Source organism: Coloeus monedula, assembly GCF_965178545.1.
Source record: "Coloeus monedula genome assembly, chromosome: 1".
NCBI lineage: Eukaryota > Metazoa > Chordata > Aves > Passeriformes > Corvidae > Coloeus > Coloeus monedula.
In genome coordinates this window covers 4407665-4427761 of record NC_138781.1, presented here as the reverse complement: position 1 = coordinate 4427761, position 20097 = coordinate 4407665, and the positions used below count along the sequence as shown (strand labels likewise).

Here is a 20097-nt window from a genome sequence, read left to right as displayed (position 1 = left end):
GCTTCCCCTGTGCTCGGCACCTCGAGTGCTGTGTCCGGCTCTGGGCTCAAGTCAGGAAGGGCATTGACGGGCTGGAGCGGGTCCAGAGAAGGGAACGGAGCTGGGGAAGGGTCCGGAGCACATGTCCTATGAGGAGCGGCCGAGGGAGTTGGGGGTGTTCAGTCTGGAGAAAAGGAAGCCCAGGGGACACGTTATCACTCTCTAAAACTCCCTCCTGTCAGGAGGGTGTAGCCAGGTGCACATCGGCCTCTTCTCAGGCAATAAATGATAGAACAAGATGACAGAGTCTTAAACTGTGCCGGGGAAGTTTAGGTTGGACATCAGGAAGAATTTCCTCACTGAAAGAGTGTTTACATTGGAATGGGCTTCCCCAGAGAGGTGGTGGAGTCACCATCCCTGGAGGTGTTTAAGGAAAGACTGGACGTGGCACTCAGTGCCATAGTCAGCTGACAAGGTGGAGTTGGGTCATGGGTTGGACTCGATCTCAGAGGACTTTTCCAATCTAACTGATTCTGTGATGCTCCTGCTGGGCTTTGTCCAAATGTAGTTCCCTGCCCTCTGGAGTGGCCTGGACAGAGATCTGTGCTGTGTGTCAGGAGACACTTATGCCAGAGAGAACAGTGCTGTCACTAAGGCTGTTTCACTCTATTCCCCCTCAAATCACCCCCTGATGGCTACATCCCTGCCCAGCCCCCTAATATAACAAAAAGGGGAATTATTAATGTGGCTCTGACAGGGTGTGTGTTCAAAATCACTCTGTTTGTCTGCTTTTGGCTAAACAAGTTGCTCTTGTATTCAATGTCAGTTCATTTCTCATCCAGATCTGAACCCATCAACCCAGAGCATTCAGAGTTTTTACAGTATTACAGTTATTCTTTACAAAACAGGCCCAATGGATCTCTAGTAGTAATAAATCCAGAACCATGTCCCATCTTTGGTGGTCAAAGTGTTCAGATCTGGGCTGCCCTCAGATGACAATGCTCCATGACAGCACAGATATGACCATCTCCAAATTCCCAAACTCTTCCAGCAAGTACAACATTCTGCATAAAAATAAAGTCCTAAAAATGGTTAGGGATACATTTCAAACTGGTTTTGATGCCGAGTACAAAACACAATTCTTGGCTATGAACTGAACATTTTTCAGCTTCCAGGCTGATACCAAAAACAACAGGGTACTCCAAGGAAGTTTTCAGGAGGAACATACTCTTTCTCCAAAATGCTGCAGGAGACACAGTAAAAGAACATCCTCTGCAGTCTCTATCTATGGAGCTCTGTGGAAATGAGGAAGATAAAATATTCCAGTAGCAAAACTTTTAATTGCACAATGATTGGTGGGTTTAAAACTTTAAAACATGAAAAATTAGCATAAGAACTTTCAGTTCTGACTGAACACCTGCCACATAAACCACGGCTCCAGATTGTAAGGAGAGGTGCTAATATACAACCTGCAAATACCCACATCCAGCGAGTGTCCCTGGGAACACCAGACAGGCAGATCCTGACTTACTTTACCATGCCAGTCCTCTATCTTTGGCTTGTTCAAGGTGTTTAACCATTATCCAGGCACCCTCAGCAGCAAAACCTCTTACTGAGTGCTCTTCCAGCCTTCAGCAAGCATCTTTCTTGCAAGAGAAGTAAAAATCTATCCCTCTGTCTTTGTGCTGCGCTGGCACCTGTGCAGGTCCCCTCCTGCCCCTGGGATGGGGACTTCCTCCCTGTGACAAATGACAGAGGAACAGCGAGATATTTACTGATGCTGCAGAGTGAATCTGGTCACAAAGCAGTGCTGACATGCACGAAGAACGTGCAGGTGGAACTTCTGCCTCCCAAGTTCATAAAAAAGGCAGAAAGGCCTGACAGGCACTGCTCTAGGCTGGGATTTAGGAAACCAGGGTTTTCTGGTAAGGTGAGCTGGGAAAGTTGATCAAAATTAAACTTTTGCCTAATGGAGAAGCTTCTTGGCTTCAAGTTTCATCACTGCCTCAAACCAGTGTCTCACCAAGGGGCTCCTGCATAAAGGCCTTTCTCTGATCCCAGGAGGTCACTAATTGAGACCCTCCAACAGCATGGATGAAGCAGAAGGCTTTGCTTCCACAAAACTTTCCACTCATGGCAAAGGAATCTGGCCTAAAAATTTGGTACTGTACCTTGGGATTAAAACCTGAAATGGGGACATGCTTCATTCGTCACCAACTTGGTACAACACCTAAATTTGAGCCTCCACAAAGTATCCTCACTCAGGAGGAGGGAGGATGGATGCACGGGAGAAAGGCAAAATGCTGAAAACTCCTTGTAATACACAACCACTGGTTACATCCATTTCCTTCCATACCCATCTCCTCTAAGAGCAGCATCCCAGGCAGCAGATAAAAGCCTTGACATGTTGCAGGATCAACATCTCGTTCTGCCCCCATTCTAAAGGGGAAATACACCCAAAAAGCAAAGTGCAAGGAGCAGCCTCCATATTTACAGGTCTTGCTGACTCCAGTTTGGACACACTCAAGCAGGAAGTTGGTTGCTTTTACTTCCAGCTCCTGAACAGAGAAAGAACAGGGGGATGGCTCCCTTCTGTCCATCTGCACTGGGCAGTGGTCAGGCCAGTGGAGGCCTTGGAGAAACCCCAGCCCTCAGGTGGGACTGCCAGGGCAGGGAAGGATGCTCTGAAGGACATGCTCTGGCTAAGCCCTGCTGACTATACAAGGGAGAGAGAAGCAGCTAAAATTTGCCTCCTTCACCACAGCAGGCAGGACAGACAGAACTAAATAACCCTGGCTGCACAGTCCCTGCTGTGATGTAATGTGACCTTGCATTAAAACAACTTTTTTCCCTTTACACCTGAGAAAGAAGAGCCGAACTCACAGAGACTAATGCAGAGCAGCCCCCTGGAGCCCTCCCACCCCGTCTCAGCCTTCCCAGTACTCACAGGCCTCTGGGGGATGTGTCGGCTCCACTCTGGGGCTGTCACCACTGGCCGTGGGTAGGACTCGCCTAGAGTTACTCCTGCCTGGGAGAGAGCAGCACTGCTCAATACCCAGGGGGTGTGGATGTCTGCTCCCTTTATGCCCTGCAGTTCTGGCACCCACAGCCGGATGTAATCCCCCTGCAAACAGAACCAGTGGGACAGGATCCATTCAGTAACAATGTGCAAGTGCTTCCCAGCAAGGCTCTTTCTCAATGGGAAAGAGAGGAGCTGGATTTCCACGTAGAGAGCTGGTGGTGTACAGCATCAGTTATCTCTGACAAGCCTTAGCCCCTCCTGCTAAACCCTCTACCCAGAACTAGTGCCTAAAGAGAGACCTGGATGCTGGAGTTCTTCTCCCAGGCTCACTCTGCAAGCAGAGGAGGGAGGCAGAGGTGAATTTTCAGCACCGTTCACCTGTCCTGTTTGGGACATCCTGAACTTAAGTCACTCCCAAGAAGTTTCCAGTGACTGAAGGAAATTAGGATGACTAGCTCAGCTGCACACTCTTGTGTTCCTGAATCTCTCCTATTAACTTTACTGCTATGTCCTCTACTAGGACTAATTTCTGATTTCTTGTTAAATCCTGCCAGCTACAGTGCCAAAGGCAACAGCACAGCCTGACATGAACCTAAAGAATAGTGTGGAAACAGGTAATCCAGTGTGTAAAACACTGGCTAAACACATGCAAAGGGCAATTTTTCTGCTCCCAGCATTTAAGAGAGGATAGTCAGAGGAGTCACAGGTTTAATCTACTCTTCAGCACCTCTCAAGGAGCAATTCTGTCTCTCTGGTAACTCCTGAGTTCTCCAAGAAGCTGCTCCGTGCTCAGGGAAGCATCTGTGTGAGGTCCTGATGGGATGTAGCTGTGACTCGAAAAAAATGGTGATGAAACACTAAACACACTGACCAGGAAGGGTATGGGGAGCTCCAGCCTCCCTGGGGACAGCAGCAGGTTGTTAAAGTCACATCTTCCAGTACACAACAAGGAACCTGCCTGACTGTTGGCCAGGACACACAAGAACTGGTTTTCTATCCACACAACGCATTGATCTCCTCTGCTGCCTAAAAACACCACATCCTTCACTCACTCATCCCTGTAAAACAGCCAAGCAAGACTTACATTCCCATCGTAATCCAGGCCTTGTTTGATCATGTTAAACTTCCTGTTGTCCCGTGGGTACGTGCCAATGCCAGCGCTGTATAACCAGTTGCCATAATTGCTACAAACATCATAATCCACCTTGAGAACAGAGGGAGAAAACAGTCAGAAGAGCTAGGCTGGCCCTTGGTGAATCTTCTCATCCATCCTTTAGCTCAAGGGGAAAATTCCTTGAATGGGATTCACTCCAGCCAGACTGGAGTGGTCAGAGGTCTCCACGGTAGGTACAGGCATCTGGCTCAGAAAAGGACCTGCATGGCTGCTTCTTACAGCTGGGATCGGCTTCCCAGGCTACTTCAATTCATGATCCTTAGGTCAATGAGACAGATAAAAGTCCAAAGTCTCTGTCTCAGTGTTCTTTCTTTTAAAGAAAATCCTTTTCTTTCTGCCATCATCTGGCAGACTTCACAAGTAGCCCTAGCTTTTGAATGCTCATATTCCAAAAGGAAGTATTCAAATGTGAGAGAAAATCCTTCCTGACCAGTTACCCAGATACCACACACTGGCAAAATCATCTCTGCAGATCCTACTAGGCAGTTTGGAGAGAAGTCTAACTCAGACTGGGCAGACAAACCACACAGTGTATATGACAATGCAAACGATACAAACACTGCAGTTTTTTCCCATTGTCAAGTTATTCCTCATCTAAACAAATAAAAAGCTCTCAAGGATGCTTATATAAAATGGAGCAGGGCTTTTGGAACAGGCACAAATGAGAGCAGAACATGATCCCATCTGAATGCTCTTCAGCTGGGCAGGGTGGCATAAATTCAACACCAGAAGTTTTCCAGTTGTAGGACAATTCAAACCCAGCTCAGGAGGGAAGTGAAGTGATAGCAAGGAGGGTGTGGGATCTCTGAGCATTCCTAGGGGTGTCTGTGCTGCAAAAGCAGCAGCTGTGGCAGAAGGAGCTGTTTCACTGCAGTTCTCTTCTCCCTTTACTGCAGCCACAGCAGCAGCCAGTCCACACAGAGGTGTTTCCAATACCTCAGCCACTCCTTGGAGTGAGGAGCTCAATGCACCAGGATGGCAGAAGGCTCAGGGAATGGGCTCTGTCAAGCTGCCCTTTCTCTGCAGAGCCAGTGAGTGCTGGGGTCAGGGTGAGCAGCAGCCAGCTCTGCTCCCTGTGCACCAGGCTTCCCCTTCCCAGCTCACTTCCTCCAGCTGGTGAGATAAGGAGAGGAAGAAAGATGCCATCGGAGGCCTGACTGTGTGATTAACATGCAGGGAAGTGTGTGTGGGAGGCGAGGGCAAATCCAAGGGGGCCTGGAGAAGGCAGGCTCATTTCCCCCTCAGCCTTGGCCCTTCCTGGCATTCTCTTCTGTTTGTTTCTCTGCCTTTCCTTGGGGCCTGACCCTGCAAATGAGATCAATGAAGTCAGAGCTGAGATATTCTCAGTTCAGGACACCAGTGGTCTCTGGCCTTTCCCCTGGCTCCAGAGGGTTGCAGAGGGCTTGTGCCTCAGTTTCCCTGCCTGTCTGGTGTGGATGGCACACACAAACACTTGTGGGCCTTTGCTGGCAGTACTGGAGATGAAATAGGCATTGCTTCCCTTTTTTTAGAGGCAAGTGAGACAGTTTCAGCTTTGTACTGGCCTCTACCCTTCTACAGCTATGTCTTCCCCACTAAGCCAATGTCTCCTGTGTGCTGCTCTGTCACCAGGCCACAGTGACAGAGCTGTGTGACACAAGCAGAAAGAATGGGACAGATGGGCACAGGGATCAGCCTGTGCCACACCAACCTACCGTGTCCATCAGCATCTGGGGCTCCCTGAGGTGAAAGGGCAAGTGCAGAGTGCTAAATCCTGCTTCCAGCAAGGCTGGTAGCATTCATGTCCTTAGGAATAAATGTAGATAACACAGGGAGCATCCTTCTAGTGTGAGACCTTCCAGGTCTTCCTCACTTGTGGAATAGGACAGACTTGTGGAAGGCTCTTGCTCTTATCTGGAAAAGCATCACTGCATGGAGCTACCAAAAGCCTTTTCTGGAGGATCCTGAAGTCCTGCACTGTGTTCTTGTGCAAGCCCACTGCTGCTCATGGCACTGGTGTGGGAGAGCACCCAGAGTTTCCTCCTGCAGCCAAAGCCATGTCAGAGCCCAGCGCCAAGGAAGTTAAAAAAAAATTACAATCACACAAAAGGTCTCTTTTAACTGTAGATAACAGAAAGCCCAGTTGCCTTGTTCTGTCCCTCCAGCACTCTGAGTGAGTGGAAAATTTTCTGATTGCCAGTAGCCTCCTGTATCCCACAGATAAGACCTTTAATGTGAGGCTGATGTGAGTGTTTGGCCTTTTTCAGTCAGTGCCATGAGAATCTATGGGGACTGAGGTTGGAGAAGTGACCCAGCCTTTCAACTGAGCTCACACAGCTGCTGATTGATATATGAGAGAGCAATTGGTGCTCCACTTGGCAGGGAGGCCTGTAACACCCCAGAATGAAGGAGGATGCCTGCAGCCAGGGTGGAGCTCCCTGGAAGCTGATCCAGCTATTGTCCCTACTTGCCTGTTCTTGACTAGATGGCTTCTCTGTCCACAGATATCAATGCACAGACACTGTGCCAGCACACATTTCTTTTTATCTTCTATTTCTGGGCTCCCCTCCTCCCCAGCCTCTGGGGTGAGCAAATCAGAGCATTGTTAATTTATGTTTGAATGTTTTCTCAAGTGCGATGGATCTCTGGCTAAAACCCTACACAGAGGATCAACACTTTTACTGCAAACTTCCTAGCTACATCTTGGTTGATGGCAGCTTCACTGTGGCAAAATTCCCTTTACTTATGCGAGCTTTGGGAAGTTCATACCCTGCAAAGAGTATATACGTGGTCTTGTATCAGCCTGAAAATTACTGATCATCACCTGTATCCTTTCTTATTAATCAGGGCTGTCCTCCTGCCTGCCATTAAACTCCAGGTACACAAAGGGACCAATCTTACCAGCAGGTATTCGAACCATTCTGCTCCCATCCTCCAGTCCAGCCCCAGGTCCTTGGTGAGGAAGCTGGCGACGTTCTGCCGCCCTCTGTTCGACATGAAGCCCGTGGCACTCAGCTCCCGCATGTTGGCATCCACAAAAGGAACCCCAGTTTTGCCCTCTGCAGAGACAAAAGACAGCACTGGGATAATAGGATGTTTTTGGGCACTCATAAACCAGCCTGTGGTCATGTATTCACAGCCATTTCCAAGACAGTGCCAGTGCACAGTGGCAGGGAGAGATTTCAGTGTGGTTTAGCTGGAGTGCAGCCACTAAGATCCACTGGAAATTAAATGGGATACCATACTGAAAATTAAGCTGAGGAGAAGCTTTGGCTAGGAAAAAATAAAACAGGTACAGAAAAATCTCAGACTGGATAAAGAATCGTGTGTGTTGCAGGGAATTTTGCAGAGTAAAATAAATATGTAGACAATAGTGAGATGGGCCAAGAACAGAAAGATTCTTGACAGGTGACTAACAGAGGGATGTACTGGACAAATCCCCTAGGGTTAGTACCTGAAAAGCAGAGTTTGTCCGTTGTTAAGGAAAAGATTTATTGTGCCTGGATGATTTATTTTATCCTGTGTGCAAATGGGTACACATGGCATTAACATGAAAAAAGATACAGAGGTGTGCATTTCACCGATTCTGATACTTTAATCTGTCAGTCCCTCCAAATTTTGAGATATTATGCTTGCTATTCATGTTACAACAACAAAGTTATAAAAGCTAAAGAAAAGGCTGTGGGATTACAAAAGATGTGATTTAGTCTAAATCTGTTGTAACCTTTTAACCAAAAGCAAACAGAACCAAACATAGCAGGCTTGGCAATCTAACATTGATAAGAAGGGCTGGTCAGCCTCTGTGTGACTAAACAGAAGGGACCAGCAGGTCACAAACACTCCCTCCTGGGCAGGAAAATCTACCTGCAGCGCACCTCACAAAGTAGGGTAACCCTGTGAGCTGCTCCTGTACGGTGCTCAGTCTGGGAAGGGAAGCCACACACATTCATCACTGGTGATGCCAGTTTAAATGCCAGCCCTGACCATGCTGGCAGGTCCCCTACAGAGACCAGAGTCAGCGTGGGGCATGCGTGAGCCCCAACAGACACATGGAAAACAAAACACACCCAGCCAAACCTGTGGTTTCTACTGACCTTTCCAACAGTCGAAGAGCTGAAGGTCCTTTTTCCAGGGGATCTCTTTACTTTGAAGCCCTGTGGAGGAAAATAATGACCTGCTGATGAAGAAACACTGGCAGTCAGTTCCTCATACAACAACACAGCCAGGGGTGCTTGGTGGACACAAGGCATGAGGGTGAAACTCAGCTGCTCAGTGCCGTGACAAACAAACCTTCTGCAGAGGTTTAGAGGTGATCCATTCCTCCCCTCAAGTATTGCAAAGGGGTGTCTTTTGCACACAGAGGGTGCTCAAGTTCTAGTGGATTTTGACTGTTTGTTTTGCTGGTGTTTGCCTTTTTTTTGTTTGTTTGTTTTTTTTAATTAAAATGACTCAGACCTCACAAGTGGACGGAGATGTGCTCTGGCTTACGCTGGTATTTTCTTTTTCAGCTTTACTCCAGGACAATATTTTTGTGAAATCCATTTCTGTAGCAGGTACTAAACACAGAATTACCTGGCAGAAGCCCCAGGTAAAATTTTGCCCCTGCAGTGGGATGGGAACAGATGCGGGGGATGATTTAATGTTTGCAGGATCCACTGGAAATTACAGCCTTCAGTGCAGTGGAGCAGAGGCAGCAGGGACAACTCAGCTCTAGCTACAACCACTCAAGATTAGGCTCACAACTGGCATCCAGTGCCATCAGAACAGCCACACAGGCCTGGCAGATGTGACACAGGCCCTGAGGGAGACGTGTCCCTCTGCAGCCACAGCTGGATGCGAGGCAGGCTGCCCTGGGGCATCTAAGCCAGTGCTGCATCAGCTGCAGAACAGCTCACCCAGCACAAGCATCTTCCAACATATGGACTGGGTATTTGTTGTTGCACTGAGTGTTCAGACCCCCATTTCACATGCACACTCCTGTCACTGGGGCTGGAGCTGCATCTCATTCTGGTTCCTATGTAGTGCAATATCTGGTTTCTTGGGATTCCTCCTGCTGGCTCAGTTCCTGCTCTATCCCAGGTCCTCTGGGAAACTTTGGGAAGCCTGAAGCCTGGATTCTACTTAAAGGTGGAATGTCTCTGGAAACAGCATCTTCACCCTCATTGTGCTGCTGTTTCCCATGGACATGTGTCAATAATACTCCCCATATCTAATTAGATTTGGGGCTTGGTGTCCTGCACCGTGGTGCTGAGGCACTTCTGTGCTAACAGAGAGTCCCCAGCAGCATCCCAGGGTGGTGACACAAGCACTATGAGAAGAACATTTGTACAACTTAAGGCCAACAGCCTCTTCTCTTACTTTCCCTGTTGTAAGAGAGTACCTTTCTCTTCTCAATGTGGTGATCCATACACACCTCTTAATGAGAAAATCCTTCTGCCGTACTTCAGGGCCACAAACCGAAAGTAATCTCTCCACAGCAGCTCAAACAGGACCCTGAAACACAAAGCCATCTCTGTATTTCACTGTGGGTCAGGTATGACTCCTGAAATGGGATTTTGCTTCCATACAACCCCTCATTAACACCTCGAGGTTTATTCACGACAAGTGATTTCAGGGACCTTCCCCATGACACCAGCTCCTTCTCCAAGCCTACTTACCTGGATTACAGGGAGGGCAAACTCTGCATGAATCACTTGGGAAGCTCTCCTTAGCTCGTGTGCAGGAGCAGAGTGTCAGGAAACGTGCTCCTCCTCCATCCCTAGTGGGATGTAATTCTCCACAGAGCAGGGCGAGGGCCTGACTCAGCTTCACACTTCCGCAGGAACGAGCACATCAGCACATTCCTAAGAGCTTTGCATTGACTTAAGCAATAACCTTTGCAAGGGACTCTTAAGACACCTTTCAAAACTGGTTTACAGTGCTCCAGCCCCTGAGATCAGGTGCTAGGCCCACAGAAAATAGACAGTTTTATATAAAAACTTTTATATAAAAAGCGTTTCTTATGAAATAATGGCACATCAGCCTCAGAGGCCTGCTTCAGCTCTCTGCCATATGGGAAGCATTCTGTTCAGCTGATTTTTAGGCTGACAAGATCCTTCTGGAAAATCTGGTTACTGAACAGAATTAGGGAATCAGTTAGGTTGGAAAAGACCTCTGAGATCATCCAGACCCATCTGTGACCAAACACCACTGTGTCCATGGCACTGAGTCCAGTCTTTCCTTAAACACCTCCAGGGACAGTGACTCCACCACCTCCCTGGGAAGCCCATTCCAATGTCTAATCACCCTGTCTGTGAAGAAACTCCTCCTCATGTCCAACCTGAACAGGACACTGTCCAAATCTTAAAAAGTAATGTCATAATACTGAGGTTCAATGAGTCCCTCATGTGCAGCCACCTGTACTTCATTGTACAATTGACTTCTTGGGAGTTTGACAGCTTCATTTTCATAATTCCTGAGCACTTTAAAATGCTAAAATCACCATGGCATGCCAGCTGCCAGCAGGCTGGTTGACTGTTACATGGAAAACAGGAGTATGTTCATTTTTTGAAATCTTTCCTCTCTTAATTGTCTTTGAAGTAAAAAAAACCCAAACATACACTTCATGGGTGTTGATATTTTATCTGTCATTTGAATTTTAATGAAACTGAGCATTCTGGCTAGAATGGTTGGCAGTGTGCTGCCTGTTCTTCACCAACCACTGTGCTGTTTGACATGTTGCAAACGTAACAAACCAAAATGAATATTTAGTTCCAGTTTGCACAGACGTTACAGTTTGGGATTTTTCCCATCCAGGTCTCATGTTAGGCCAGGCTCTAACATGAACCTGTTTCTCTATTAGAGTTCCAGGTTCTGATTCACAGTGTCTGGGCAGATCTGAGCAAGTTCGAGGCCAGCCCAGGGATGGATAAACTGAGTTCAACCATCCCCAGATTCCCCCAGGAGAACCTGCAGGCAGGACAGCAGGCAGTGGAGAGGTGAGGAAGAGCATGGGTGGCAAGGTGGGATGCATTAAACCCAATTCCCTGTGCCCTCTTCCCCTCTGCTCTGGCGTGGTGGTCATGGCCAGGCAGCTGAGCAAACATGGGGCCACTTGCTGGACTTGTGGTCATGGGACCTTCAAACACTGTGAGATTTGTACAAGTCACACAGTCACTGGGACTTTTGGGCTCATATCCTTGGCATGAGAAACCCTTTGGCTTTAATCTGTAAATTATTCTTCCTTCTCATTCAGCCCATAATAACAACACAGAGATGGATGGTGCTGATTTGCTGAGCTTGTTTTCAAAAATCTTGCACCATGGTTTCCCAGCAATAATAATGACAACTGGCATTCATAATCTTTACTTACAAAGTGCCTAAAGCCCCTGGGTGTCAAAGACAGACTAATAAATCCATACTGAAAGAGAACTACAGTGCAACCCAGAGGAAGCAGCCAGCAGGCACAGGAAAAACAAATATTAATTATTAAAAGAGTTAACAAATCACCCTCCTGTGCGTGAAATGCCAGGTTCCTTTTCAGAGAAAATAAGCCATGCTGATGATGCACAGACATACCAGTATGTGCTCTGATTTGCTGTTCTCTCTCTCTCATACTTCTGGATCTGCTCATAGATGTACCGAGGTGAGATGCAGCCCAGTGCCAGCCTGAAAGCAGAGGAATGATGTCCTGAATGCCATGCAGGACTCACAGCTTGATGTCAGTCAGCTCAGAGGGAGGAGAGGGGCAATTTTGTGTCTAGAGTTGCTGTCTAAAAAGCTTTTCTTGTTTTGCAGTTCTGACCCTGACTTCCCAAACAGCTTTAGTCAAGTTGTAACTTCCCTGCAACTCTTCAAGAGAGAGAATTCTCTTCAAAGAATCAAAATCCTCCCCTTCCTGGGGTATGACTGCTACAGGAGTCTCCAAGCTATGGAGAGAAATTATTTTACACAAGTTTGACAAGTTTTGCCGAAATGATTTAACAAACCCAATGCCAAACCCAGAAAAGGATCTCAAATGCCAACCTCTGTATTACCTGTCCTACCCGTCTTTTTACCACAAATCTCCTTATCGTAAGTTCAGGGCTCCTTTTCCTGCAGAACCTCAGTGTCTCGTTTGAGCAACCACAGAAGGCAAGTGACTGCTGAAAATCAGAGCCCTGGCAGGAAAACTAGGGAATCAAACCCTGCTCTGGCATTTCAACCCACTGGGCTCCTTCCATTTGTTCCAAATCAGTGCAGTTGCAAGACAGGAAAGAACTTGCAGACTCCAACCCCATCACACAGGGCGATAAGGAACAACCTTTACCTTGATTTTCCTAGAAATGCATTTTACTGCCATTTCCACTACAGCTTGTGGAAACACTGGATGTTCTAATGAATTGTGGAAAACAGGAAGAAAGGCATTGAAGAGTTTTTCCTTAATTGTTGACCAGCTCTAATGGCCAGTATGAGATGGGAATGACTGGCTGCAGCCTGAACTGCTCTGATTTTGATTATGTGACAAAGGAACATTTTGGGGCAGGCAGATCAGGACTGGCTGCTCTGGGCAAATGGCCAGCTTGGAAAAACTCAAGTGGAGGCCACAAATAACAAACTTCCACAGGGCCAGCAGTCCTAGGATCCCAAAGTGCCACCAGATGGAGCCATCCACTGCAACCATCAAAGCACAAAGCTTGCTGGAAACAAGAAATCCTGACCCGTGACAGCCTCAGAAAATTGGTTCTCATTGCAATTCTGTTGGGAGAATCCAGATGCTCTCAGCTTAGCCCAAATTGTGTTCTGCTGCTGCAGTTCCAGTCTGGAATTAACTCTGCCCCTTCTAGCACCTGGGACTAAACCCCCTAATGAAAAATCAACATATTTACCCAAACAAAAAATCCTTTCCAACAGGAATAATCAGAAGTGTCTCTTCACCCCACAGAAGGAGAATGGCAGTGAGGTGGGGTGATTTGCCAGGAATTCAGGCAACCAGGATTAGGCTGAGTTCTGCTACAGCCCTGCCAACACATTGAAGCTGGGTTGCTTCCCTGCCTTTCCCTTCCCACACAAAGCAGCACAAAGCCAAAGGCAAATGGTGAGTCCCTCCTGCTCCCTGTCCACACTGGTGCTCCCAGCACACCCAGCTCCTGGCACAGTTCTGCCTCACTGCAGCAGTTCCAGGCAAGTGCAGCCTCAGAGCTGCTCTACCACAACAAAAAGGGCCAAAGGAACTATACCTAGACCCCCACCCATGCCCAGCAGCACCCAGCAGACAGGTAACATCAGTTTGGGATGAGAGCAGACAAGGATTTTCCAGTCTCAACAAAAATCTTTACCATGGTGCGAATTTGGTTGAGTAATCCATTCCCACCAGCCCATTCCGAGTCTCCTTGTAAGACGCAACCAGGTTCTGTGAGAGCAAATGAACAAAAGGTTTTAATACTTTACAAGCAACCTGCTAAATGTTTTCTTTCCTTCTGGAGCCAGAGCAATCTGGCAGGGCTGGGCTCCCTCTCATGGCTGCCTGCAAGGATTGCACAGCTGCCCAATTCCTGCCTCCAGCACACAGGGATTAATCAGGCCAGCAGTTTCCATTAGAGCTCTGGGATGTGTGTCACAAGCTGTGCTCCCCGTTCAGCCTATAGCACGTTTCTTTCTACAAGCACTGTGCACCTGGTTGTGCTGCTCCCTGCCCATTCCCATCTGATTCTGGATCAGTAACCCACTGAAAAGCACTAGTGGAACTGGCAGCAGGCTCCCTTGTCCAAGTAGCTTCTTGTTTGGGGGTTATAGAACCAGTCTGACAGCACCCAGCACTCAGCTGCAGGAAGCCTGACTGCTGTTCTTTCTGTGCCCCACACATTTACAGCAGGATGCAGATCTTCCATGTTATGAGCATTCCACTCTGTACTGCCGTACAGAGGAAAGACCAATCTCCCCTTGATCTCCTTTGCTGCCCAGGTTACAAGTGCTAAACTCCCTGGGGTAGACAATGTTTGCATTACAAAAAAAGAAGGAACAGGTTTTCCAGTTCTGATTATATTAATGCTTGACCAAGAGCAGAAGCTACACACACTGGTACTCATTTTGGCTGGGATGGAGTTAATTTTCTTCACTGTAGCTACTCTGGGGCTGTTTTGGATTTGTGCTGAAAACAGTGCTGATAGCACACCAATGTTTTCCTTACTGCTGAGCAGAGCTCACACAGCCTCAAGGCCTCTTCTCCTTCTCTCACCACCCCACCCTGAGTAGGCTGGGGGTGGACAAGGATTTGGAAAAGGACACAGCTGGGACAGCTGACCCCAGCTGGCCCAAGGGGTATTCTAGACCATATGATGTCATGCCCAGCATATAAAGCTGGAAGTGAGGATGTCTGGAGTGATGCCATTTGTCTTCCCAAGTAACTGTGATGGAGCCCTGCTTTCCCAGGGATGGCTGAACACCTGCCCACTGGTGGGAAAGTATTAAATGAACCCTTCACTCTGCCTGCACACGCAGCTTTTGCTTTCCCTATTAAATGGCCTTTACCTCAACACATGACTTCTCTCACTTTAATCCTTCTGAATCTCCTCCATCCCACTGGCAGGGACTGAGGCAGCAGCTGCTGTAGGGCTGAGCTGCCTCATGGGGTTAAACCAGGACAATGCTCCCCCAAAAGCAAAGGAATGCAGGAACACAGCTGAAAGGATGTCCTGAGGCTATCCCAGTGAGGCACTGGGAACACCACACTTTTAACTCATCTCAGCTGGAGAGGTGCTCCCTCCTTTATCCACAAAGCTGCTTGGGGTCTGATGCTGTTGGAAATCAGCACACGTGTCTTTTCAATTCAGATAAGGGAAATTTAAGACAGTTTCTCAAACTAGACCAGAAAGAAGTTCAAAAACTGTCTGACAAAATGCAATCAGCAGGAGCTTCACTCCACCAAAGCAAGGAAACAAACAGTAGCTGTCATTATTGGCTGCAAGTTTTTAAACCAGACTACAGAAACCTCCTGCTATTTGTAACTGCAGGCAGATCTTGGGTTGGTTGTTCCTCACCCCAGTTGCAATTCCAGCCCTTCGGGCCACTTTTCACTCCTCCAAAACAGAGGAACTACATTGCTGATGATGTGGGACATGAGCATTGAAGGAGCAAATCAAGGTAAAGCAGCTAAAAAATTTTGTCCCAAGTCCCAGAAGTTAATGGAAAAAAATACTTCAGAGGGATGGCCAGTAAACTAGGTTCCTAAGTATTTGGCTTACATTCTCCAGTCCCAGATGACTTCTTTTTGGTCTAGTTTGTCTCTCTGAAAAACTGAAATAATGCTAATTCTCTCCTTTGTGAAGTTTTATAGGGGAGCTAAGGAAATACTATTAGGAAGTGAAATTGCAGCCTCACCCACTTGCACAGCCGTGTGTACAAGGGGGAGGATGTAGGCAAGGAAATGTAAGAGTTACCGTGTCCCAAAAATAATATTGCAGCCTCATTAAAGCCTGGGTCTCTCCTCCACTGCAGGGGAAGGCTGTTCGGGGGTCAGTCACAGGATCTGCCACAGAAAACACCATCACCTTGTTACCCCTTGGGAAAGCAATTCAAAGGCAGGCAGCTTAAAATCTAGGGATGCTCAGCAGTGGGAATGTGTGCTTTGGGAGCATAAAAGATTGTGTGGTCTTCCTTTACAATAAGGGTCACACCAAACATATTAAAAATCACTAAGAGGATGTTTCCTACCCAGCTGCAGGGCAGCTCCTCCACACAGGGATTTTACCTTCGTTTGCAGTGTGAGTGAACTGAGGCTTAGTTACAGCTTGAAGGGCAACCACTGCCTCTTGTGTTTTGGTTCTCAATAAGAGATGTATCATAGAATCACAGAATGGTTTGAGTTGGAAGGGACATTAAAGATCATCCAGTTCTAACCCCCTGCCATGGCAGGGACACCTTCCACTATCCCAGAGTGCTCTAAGCCCCTTCCAACCTGGCCTAGGACAGTTCCAGGGATGGCACATCCACAACTTCTCTGAGCAACCTGTGCCAGGGCCTCACCACCCTCACAGGGAAGAATTTCTTCCTCACATCTAATCTAAACCTACTCTCTTTCAGTGTGAGGACAAATATCTGACTAACCCTGCAACTAGAGACAGATGCTTCTGCAGCACCTCCCAGACTGAAAGGGCCATGATAACCCAATCATCCTTAGGGAACATCTTTCATGAATCTCTTGTGCACTAGGTGCCTCTGCATCTTTACAAGGAGACGTCTTTTCTGTGACAAAATATAATGTGCAGTGCGAGATGCTGGGTTTGTATTAACCACCAGAGCTCAAGTGCAGCCAGTACAGGTACCTACTTCATCCTGGCTGAACATCTGGGTATCTGGAGCAGCAGGAAATAATTTGCTTTGTAAACCCCATTGTTAAAAACAGACCTAAGTAGGATATTTTTAAGAACAGAATCTAAGCAGGATTTTATTAGAGCAATTCCCAAATTAAGTTTTCTCACCCTTCTGCCCAAAATCCTCCATTGTAGGGATACTTCCTTCTTCCAGCCCTGGAGCCAGGGGCTTTAGTTGATCTGTCATCCGCAGGGTTGGCCGGACCTTGGCCTGGGATTCCAGCGCTTTTCGGAAGTGGGTGTAGACATCAGGTAACCTGCACAGATAGGAGCAGCCAGCTCACTGCAGGGCGGCTGCCCTGGCTCCTCCACACACCCCCCCCCTCCTCAGGAGGAGGATTAGCATTCCAGGCTGTCCTCTCAAATTTGTGATGCCTGTTTGTACACTGCCAGGCACAATAGAGGCAGATGCCCCCGGGGATAACAGCCACCAGCAGCTCAGTCCTTTGCCCAGTATTTTTCTGCTTCTGATGCAAATTGTGCTTTTTCAATCTAAGGCGTGCCCTGATGGGGAAATCCATGAGATCCTGATTTAACTCACCTAACTTCTGATTAACACAGCTGATCTCAGTGTAAAAAAAATCTACATCCTCCTGGTGCCTTTTCAGTCAAAGGAGAAAAACAGTCATTTTCATGGCCTGACTTGTCTGCCTTTATTTTATACATTTTCTAGAGAGTACCATGAATCACTCAACTCCATCAACTGCACCTCAAGTGACTACTGAGGGAGCCGTGAAGAGTACCCACAGAGGGGTAAATAATCTCTTAGGTCCCTTCCAACCCAAACCTTTCTATGATTCTACGAAGATGCTCCGGGGGAAGTTTAGATTGAATATTTGGAAAAGTTTCTTCACAGAAAGGGTGGTCAGGCTGGAACGAGGTGTCCAGGGAAGTGGGGGAGTCACCACTGCCAAAGGGATTTAAAAGATGGGTGCATGTGGCACTGAAGGACATGGTTTTGTGATGGGCTTGGCATAGTTAATGGTTTGACTTGATGATCTTAGAGGTCTTTTTCAGTCCCATAATTTGAATGGTCAAACACACACCTTGGCTTTATACACACTGAAGCACAAAAGAATGCAGGAGGACGAATGTGCCACTTCCCCCTTGTATGCCTGAGCATGACAGCAGTGTTCCATAAGAGCACAAATAGATGGACTAATAGGTCCTTTCCCCGTGGGACCAGATGACTGGGAGCCCTCCTGAGTGAGAAACAAATGGGACAGTGGAGGGGTGATACCGTGGAGCAGCTCACCTGTCAATAGGCCTGAAGGGAAGATCATCCCGATGATAAAGAGTGGACCCCCAGAATGTCTGAATCTTCACCCCGTGCTGACCACACACTTGGCACAGCCCCTTCTCCACATCCAGCTCCTCTTGCGTGGCCTAGAGAGAAAAAAAGAGTGAGGCCAGGGCTGCACAGATGCAGTTCCCACATGCACACTGACCCTGGTCCCGGCTCTTGCCCTCCTCATGCTTCCCCACCTTACCTTCATCCATTTGCCCCATCGAGGACTCCCTCTCAGGGAGTCCCCATCTCCGGAACTACTCAGTTTCCCCAAGGTTAACATCACCACAGCCAAGCAAGGCTCTGAACACACAGGATCTGCATCACCACTTGGTCGTGGAAGAAACCTTCATGGCATAATTTTGTCTTTTAACTGTGTCACTCAAGTATTTCCCTTACCTCTTCGTGGAAAACCACAGCGCTGACAGAGCCCAGCTGAGTAATCAGATCACGGACCACATCTTCTGGCTTCCCCTTCCTCACAAGCAGGGTACTAAAATACAAAATATTGGCCTGAAATACGTTTGATGTTATTGTTATTTACGTGTACAAAGAGGCCCTCATCCCATCCCTGGCAGGCACTTGTGTTCTAGTTTTCTGCAAAGCACAGACAGTGTGTGGGGGCAGACAGACAGGATTTGACCAGCCTGCATTTTTTAGGAGCCCCTGAACCGAGTTTATAAGCCTCTGGGGCTTAGTTTGTGTCAAACACATTTCTGCCACTCTGGATGCCTTAGAAAGGATAATTGGGCACAAAGCCAGGCTGTTACCTAAAAGTGAATCAGTTCATCCTCACAGCTAAAGAGATTCAAGAGCTGACTGATGCATCTCGCCCAAGTTTCCCTGAGAGGTGGTGGGGGCCCCACCCCTGGAAATATTCAAGGTCAGACTGAATGGAGCTCTGAGCCTGACATGGCTGAAGATGTCCCTGCTCACTGCAGGGGGTTGGACTAGATGGCCTTTAAAGTCCCTTCCAACCCAAACTATTCTATGACTCTGTGATCTTTTGCTCTGCAAAGCCAGGTAACATCTGGTAATGGATTCTTCAGGCCCTGGTCTACCCCAGTTACGCTTCTAAAGGCATCATAAACTAGGATATCTGAAGACCTCCTTCTCACATAGTAACCTAGAGACTGGGTTTAGTGGGACAGGGCAAAAGCAAATGTAACTGTCCAGTCTCAGAAGCCAGGATCCATGCTGGTTTGTCTCAAGCCAGCTCCCAGGGAAAACTCTCCAGGGACAAGGAAGACCCCAGGCTACAGTGGCTACTGTAACTGCCCACATCTCAAAAGTCTGCCTTTCGTGTTCCCCACTGTCAGCACTCTGGGCAAAGCACTTAAGGCTGACACTCCTCTGGGGTATCTGAGTTCCAGAAAGCAAAACCCACATGGCACAAAGCCTGGATGGCTCTTTGTTCCCCGTGCAGGTGACCACAGCAGGTCACCTGAACAGGGGCTACACATGGGACCCTACTGTACCTAATGGAAAGGCTGTGCCTCTCTGAAATAAGCCACCATCAGAGCCCAGAGTACCCGACAGGACCCGAGTCACAGCACGGGTATGTGTTGAAAAAGAGAAGGAAAATAGAAATACATGTGTCATTTTGCACGGTGCTTTCTCAACTACCTTCCTTTTTTCTTGAGAGTTTCCCTCAGATCCTTCACACTGTCCAGCAGAAACCTGAGCCTGTGGGGTCCCGTCTTCGGGAAGCCGTGCCAGTGAGTGCCCAGGTAGTGCCGCGGGTCGAAGCAGTAGAGGGGAATCACGAAATCCGCGTTGTGCTGAGCCCAGTGGAGCACCTGGAAACATGGAGAGGGCCGTGAGAGCTCCCGGGGCAGGATGCAGGGAGAATCCCTCCCCATCCTGCCCAACAGCGCGGTTATTCCTACAGAAACCCCCGGCGGTCCCTACCTGGTTGTCGTGGGCGCGCAGGTCACAGCGCAGCAGGCAGATGGCCGTGCCCGCTGTCCCCGACATGGTCCCTCGGCGTGGCTTCTCCCACCTCCCCCGGCCCGGCTCAGTCCTCCCCCGGCCCGGCCCCTCATCCCGCCCCGCCGGGGAGGAGCCGTGCTGCCTCCGGATCCCCGCGTCCGCCCCCAGAGCTTCCCCGTGGGATGGGCAAGTCCTATCCAGCATCCCTGGAGGGCAGCAGGGCGGGGACGAGGTCGATTCCCTCGGTTCGGGGTCCCCCCGCGTCTCACCAGAGCCCTGCCCCGGCCGGTCACACTTATTGCTGGGGGTTTTTTTAACCTCTTTACCTTTTTAAATCTCTTCATCTTTCACTCAGCAGCATCAGGGAACTGCCTCGCTCCGCGCTGCAGCGCGG

General features: G+C 48.4%; 1 protein-coding gene across 1 annotated transcript; it reads right to left on the bottom strand.

Moving 5' to 3' along the window:
* Positions 1-1610: 1610 nt before the first annotated feature.
* On the bottom strand, positions 1611-19748 carry LOC309578249 (cryptochrome DASH-like; the record flags this gene model as incomplete). The annotated part of the gene is made up of 14 exons (XM_082290688.1): positions 1611-1718; positions 2927-3103; positions 4086-4205; positions 7056-7213; positions 8249-8308; positions 9568-9647; positions 11712-11801; positions 13451-13524; positions 15551-15639; positions 16592-16740; positions 17739-17869; positions 18171-18264; positions 19398-19570; positions 19683-19748. 14 exons carry the CDS (start codon positions 19746-19748, stop codon positions 1611-1613), a joined length of 1569 nt encoding a protein of 522 aa, XP_082146814.1.
* Positions 19749-20097: the final 349 nt, after the last annotated feature.